At 43.4% G+C, this 5,720-nt stretch overlaps 1 protein-coding gene across 1 annotated transcript; it reads right to left on the bottom strand.

Moving 5' to 3' along the window:
- Window positions 1-15: 15 nt before the first annotated feature.
- Window positions 16-3,919, bottom strand: LOC123254307 (vinexin-like; the record flags this gene model as incomplete). Its single annotated transcript, XM_044683348.1, has 4 exons — window positions 16-287; window positions 1,151-1,257; window positions 2,512-2,868; window positions 3,794-3,919. Coding segments are annotated over 4 exons (849 nt in total), but the record flags the coding sequence as incomplete, so codon positions are not given.
- Window positions 3,920-5,720: the final 1,801 nt, after the last annotated feature.

The raw sequence follows: 5,720 nt of genomic DNA on the forward strand, positions 1-5,720 counted from the left end.
TTTTTAAAATTTTTTAAAAATAAAGATGTTACAGAAATACAAGACCTTCTGTCACCTGCCTGGCAGTGAGTGGCCTTGGCCCAGGGTGTTGGCAGCAGCTGCTACAAATGAGGGCTGGTCCCAGTCCCTCCAGGTCCACCCCAAGCCACCTTCCCGTTCCCGGCCCAGGGCTCATCATACCCACAAACCAGCCATCATCACACTGCTGCATGACATCCACCTGGTCTCCTTCACGAAGCTCCAATTCATCTTCATTCTGGGGCCAGTACCGATATACTGCCCGGTACCTAAGGGTACATACTGCTGCGGTTACTCACCATTAGCATCTTCACTCAGCCCGCTCCAGTCTGGCAGATCTCCAGCCCAAACCATCTCCTACCTCCTCATCACTTAGCAAACCTTTTCAGCCTCTCTCCATTCTTCTCCACATTTGTTCTTGAGAGAAGTCAAAGAAAATCTGTTCTCCCCACTGATGCCACCTGGTGCTCCTTCCTTTCTAAACCCAAGCTATCCTTCAAGCCTCATCTCTTCCAGGAAGCCACATGGAATCCTCTCTGTCTCCTTTCTCAGGAGTCTTTGCCAATCATCTCCAGACAAATACAGACTCACAGAAGTTCAGTGCTTCCAGGGGCCTCAGAGATTTCCTCAAATTTTATAGCTAATGAAACTAAGACCCAGAGAGGAAATGTAATTGGCTGAAGAAACAGCCAGAACTCTCTTCTGTTATCATCAACCAACAGTAACCACGATCATGTCAATAATAAATTCACATGTATATAGCCCATCTGCTGTTCTTTGGTCTTTTCACTTTTCCATCTGGTCAGGGATGGACAAACTATGGCCAATGGGCCAAAGCTGGCCGCCACCTGTTTTTGTCTGGCCTGCAAGGTAAGAATGGCTTTTACATTTTTTTGGCAGCTGAATTTGGCCCAGAGGCCATAGTATTGTGACCCCAGATCTAGATTAAAATAGTCCTGAAAGAGCAGAGATTATATCATATGCTTCAATTGTCTTCCAGTCTCCCACCCCATGGGGCTGGGCTTACTTTGTTGACTTGAATTGTATTTAGTTTCCTAAGTGGCCCAGAGTAGGAAAGTCTTTACTCCTTAGGACCACATACCCATCTGACCATTCTTCAGCTCATACTCACGGGGTCCAGTGAATATTAGAGGATCCGGAGGAGGAAGGGGAAGAAGGGTCTTGGTGAGAGCTGGGACCCCCATGGTGGTGTGGTAATGTCCTAGAGGCACCAAGACCCTAAGGCGAACAGTGAGAAAAGCATGGGTTATTTGGAAGTGTATGTGTAATGGAGGGAGCCAAGACCCCAACAAAGAATTCTATGGGCCAAAGAGAATAATAGCCTCATAAACCTTTTACAACAAATTTCCATACATTAACTCACTTTATTCAAACCATGACCTCATAAGGCATGTAGGATGTCATTATTCCCATTTTACATATGAGTAATTGAGGCACAAACATTTAAAATCCTTGGATTTTAGAAATCTAACTCTGAAGAAGAAATGATAAAATAACTAGCATCCCCTCTTATCCACTGATGCCTAGAGGCTGCTCTGGACCTCGAATGGAATGGGTCTAGGGTCCACAGCAATCCCAGGAAGTTTCAACAAGCACAATCCTCAGGCCACATAGAACGGGACACCTCGAGGAGATGGGGGGCAATTTGGCAGTAGCCAGGGGGTCCCCTCCTTATTACAAATGAGACCCAAGTCCTAGGCCCAAGGCTTACTTAAAGCTGGTATTTCCTTAGCTACTCTTGCCTACAGGATTTCTCCCTCTTCTGGTTCAGGCTTTACTATAGAGCAGTGATTCCCAAAGTGGGCGCTACCGCCTCCTGGTGGGTGCTGCATCGATACAAGGGGGCGGGTGATGGCCACAGGTGCATTTATGTTTCCTATTAATTGCTATTAAAATTTAAAAAAAATTAATTTCCAGGGGGCTAAGTAATATTTTTTCTGGAAAGGGGGCGGTAGGCCAAAAAAGTTTGGGAACCACTGCTATAGACTCAAGGGAAACAAAGGAAGGTGGAGCAAGATGCAAGATTTTTGCTACAGTTAGAGTGATTATTTATTTGTAAGTAAATATAGTAAGACTTAAAAGAAGCAGAAAAATCTTAAATGAAATGCAGTTCAATATAAATACAGTGCACGAGGCTAAAGTAGTATAGTATTTTTGGAGGGCAGAGACCCCGAGTACCTAAGAGCCACCAGCAGTGAGCACCCCACAAAAAGACTTCAACTTGCCAAAGTAACTTGTGAACTTTCAGGATTAAATTCCAACTAAACTGCAATAGACACAGACTGGTTTTCACTCCTCTGCCCAAATGCCACGACTCCCACTCCCTTGGCTTATTCTGTATTCAGTGGTCTAGCTGATATAAATGTTCCAGATTCTCCTACCAGCCACAGAAAGAGGAGAGAAGCCCATTTCTTATGTCTAAAGAGGGGATTTCCCACCTAATTCTCTCGATGAGAAGTAGGGGGGTCTTACCTGGGTTTGAGGTCTGGACGGAGAGGTCCTTGGGGAAGGTTCCTGGGTGCTGGAACGAAAGGTGCGATAGGGAGATGTTCGGCCCCCCCAGTCGGTGATGTCGACTGTGTTTTGGGGTGCAGAGGGAGAACCAGGTGGCCTTGCCAGGTGAGAAGTGCCCAGGCGTGGGGACCCAGGAACTTGGGAGCCGGCCAGGGTCAGGTGCGTGGGGGCAGGACCATCTTCGCAGACCTTGAGCCTGGGTTCTTTGGAGACTTGGACGTAGTTGGCAGGGAAGATGCCCTGTCGTCCAGTCCCTGAGATGCGTCCCTCGTACCAGTTTTCATCCACCTTCCTTATCAGGCAAATACGCTCCCCCTTCAGGGAAAAAGAAGATGAAGGAACTCTCAACCAGGTCTTCCCTTCGGTGACCCCAAACATTCCACTCTTTTCTACTTCAGGCCCTTCCTTTCAGGAGTTCCTTCCCCATTCCTAGTCTTAATTACTCTCTTTTTACCTGTTCCTCGTGTCTACCCAACCAGATCATGTAAGGTTACTGTGGATAAACTTTTTTTATATGAAAAGAAATTGATTTGAAGGGGGGAAAATTTAGAAACTTATAGCATCTCCCTAATGTCCACTTCATAGAAAGTTCTTGACACATATTGACTGCTTCAAGCGGAGAGCTAAAGGAAAGGGACTTCTTGAGTTTCCTTAGAGCTTTTTGCCTCTTTCTCTTTTCTGGATACTCTGAAGCTTCACAACCCCTTCATAGATGTTCACCGAACATGTGGAAGTCTTCTTCACTGTACTACAGAATGAATAATGGATGGCAGAAGAAGCTGCTGCCATTCTGTTTGTTTTTTTTCTTTGGGAAAAATCAATTTGAAAAGTCAATTCTTTACAAAACTAAAAAGGTTTTCGGTGGTCAAAATTTTCTTTTCTTTTTTAAACCTCTACCTTCTGTCCTAGAATCAATACTAATTATTAGTTCCAAGGCAGAAGAGCCATAAGGGCTAGACAATGGGGGTTAAATGACTTGCTCAGGGTCACAACCTTAGGAAGCGTCTGAATCTAGATTTGAACCCAAGACCCCCTGCCTCCAGGTTTGCCTCTCAATCCACTGAGCCACCCAGCTGCCCCTGGAAATGTAGTCCTGAAGCCAGTCAACAGGGAAGGAAAGTATTTTATCTGAAAAAGTCAGGAAATGAGAATTTCTTCCCTTCTCCTCCCAATTCTGATATTCAGATAAAACTTCCCCGGCCTCTCACCCCTTCTCCTGCTGAAAGAGTGGCTCACCCACCTTTCGGAAGGATAGCTCCACCTCCAGATCTCCCTTGAAGTTGTACTGGGCCACAGCCTCTCCATATTCCAGTACCTGGTAAGTTGGGGGTTTAATGGGCTTTGGGATCTCATTTGGGGGCAGCACCTAAAGAGACAAAAGAGAAGAAAAAAGAGTCAGAAGCTCCTGGATCAATCACTTGTTGTCTGAAGCAGTTAGGTGGTGCAGTGGGGTAGAGTGTTGAGCCTAGAAGACTCATCTCTCTGTGTTCAAATCCGGCCTCAGACCCTGCCTAGCTGTGTGACCCTGGGCAAGTCACTTCACCCTATTTGCTTCAGTTTCCTCATCTGTTAAATGGGCTGGAGAAGGAAATGGCAAAGTACTCTTGTATCTTTGCCAAGAAAACCCCAAACGGGGTCATCAAGAGTCAGACAACATTTACTGAGCATGCACTTCGGGTCTCAAGGCAAGGAGTTACCCTTTAGAGGGTCATCATCCCAACAACTCCCATTTACCTTTTACTGTAAGATTTGTAAAGCACTTCATAAGCTTCACGTCATTTGACCGTTCCAACAATCCTGCGATATAGATGTATCATTCCCCCTTTTACAAATGAAGAAACTAAAATCCATCATGGTTAAGTGCCTTGGCCCACTAGTATGGAGGCATGATTCAAACCTAGCCCTTCTTGACTTCAATTCCAGCACCTTTATTCATTTTTCCATACTACCCTTTGGAAGACGACACTATGGGACTTGGCCAAAATGGGCTGGAGCCAGTTCCTACAAATTCTTCAGTGCTGACTTTTAAATTTTCAGTGTGAGCATTTATTTGTTGTTGTTCAATCATTTCAGTTGTGTCTGACTCTTTATGTCCCCATTTTGAGTTTTCTTGGCAAAGATACTACAATGGTTTGCCATTCCCTTCTTCTGCTCATTTTACAAATGAGGAAATTGAGGCAAATCAGGTTAGTGACTTGCCCAGGGTCACAATGTCGGAAAACATATGTTAAAAATTATTTCTATATGCAAATGGGGGGAAAAGGTACAATTAAAAATAATAATAAGAAGAAATTTAAGCCACCGGCAAGCAACCAGTGAAAAAATTGTAGAACAAGGTTGCCAAGTCTCCTTAAGTGCTAATTTGAACTTAGAAAGATGAGTCTTTCTGATTCTAAACCCAGTGCTCTCTCCACTGTACCACCTAGATTCCCCAAGCATTTATTTACATATACAAATAAGAAATACAAATCAGAGCCCTGTTTATTGTTTGGGTGAATTATGATGGAGAAAATGTTAATAATGCAGATTAAATTTAAGTGTGTCCTACACACATTCTCCACCCCACTCCACTTCTCCAGCTGGTTATTAAACATTTACCAGAACTCCCCTGGGTCAGCCCTTAAGCAAAGAGCTTACAGATCACAGATATAGCATGAGAAGAGAGCCATCTAGTCAAATCCCCTTATTTTACAGAAGAAGAAAATGAGGCCCACAGGGGTTAAGCAACTTGCCCGTCGTTATACCGGTTTAGACCCAGATCCTTTGGTCCCAAATCCAGTATTCTTCCCATTGCAATCTAGTCTCAAGATGTGACCCTGGTTTACTTAATTTTAAACAAAGTATGTTGAGTTTCTCAGGCAAAAGGCATTATATGTATAATAGGTTTTATATATATATATACATATATATACTAATATTGTATAAACAATAGATACAATATACATTGTGTCATTGTCATCTTTATATCCTTAGCACCAGGCGTAGTGCCTGGCATAAACAATTGTAAATGTTTTACAAGCTTTCTCTGTGGAACAGAATTCCTAATCCAAAGGAGGATTCGGAATTAAAATTAGAAATAAAAATTTTAATTAAAATAAAAATATAGACTTAAAATTTCACTTTAACAGGGGATCAACCATATATATTTATAGCATATATCATTATTT

This window comes from Gracilinanus agilis, unplaced genomic scaffold (genome assembly GCF_016433145.1).
Source record: "Gracilinanus agilis isolate LMUSP501 unplaced genomic scaffold, AgileGrace unplaced_scaffold19575, whole genome shotgun sequence".
Classification (NCBI taxonomy): domain Eukaryota; kingdom Metazoa; phylum Chordata; class Mammalia; order Didelphimorphia; family Didelphidae; genus Gracilinanus; species Gracilinanus agilis.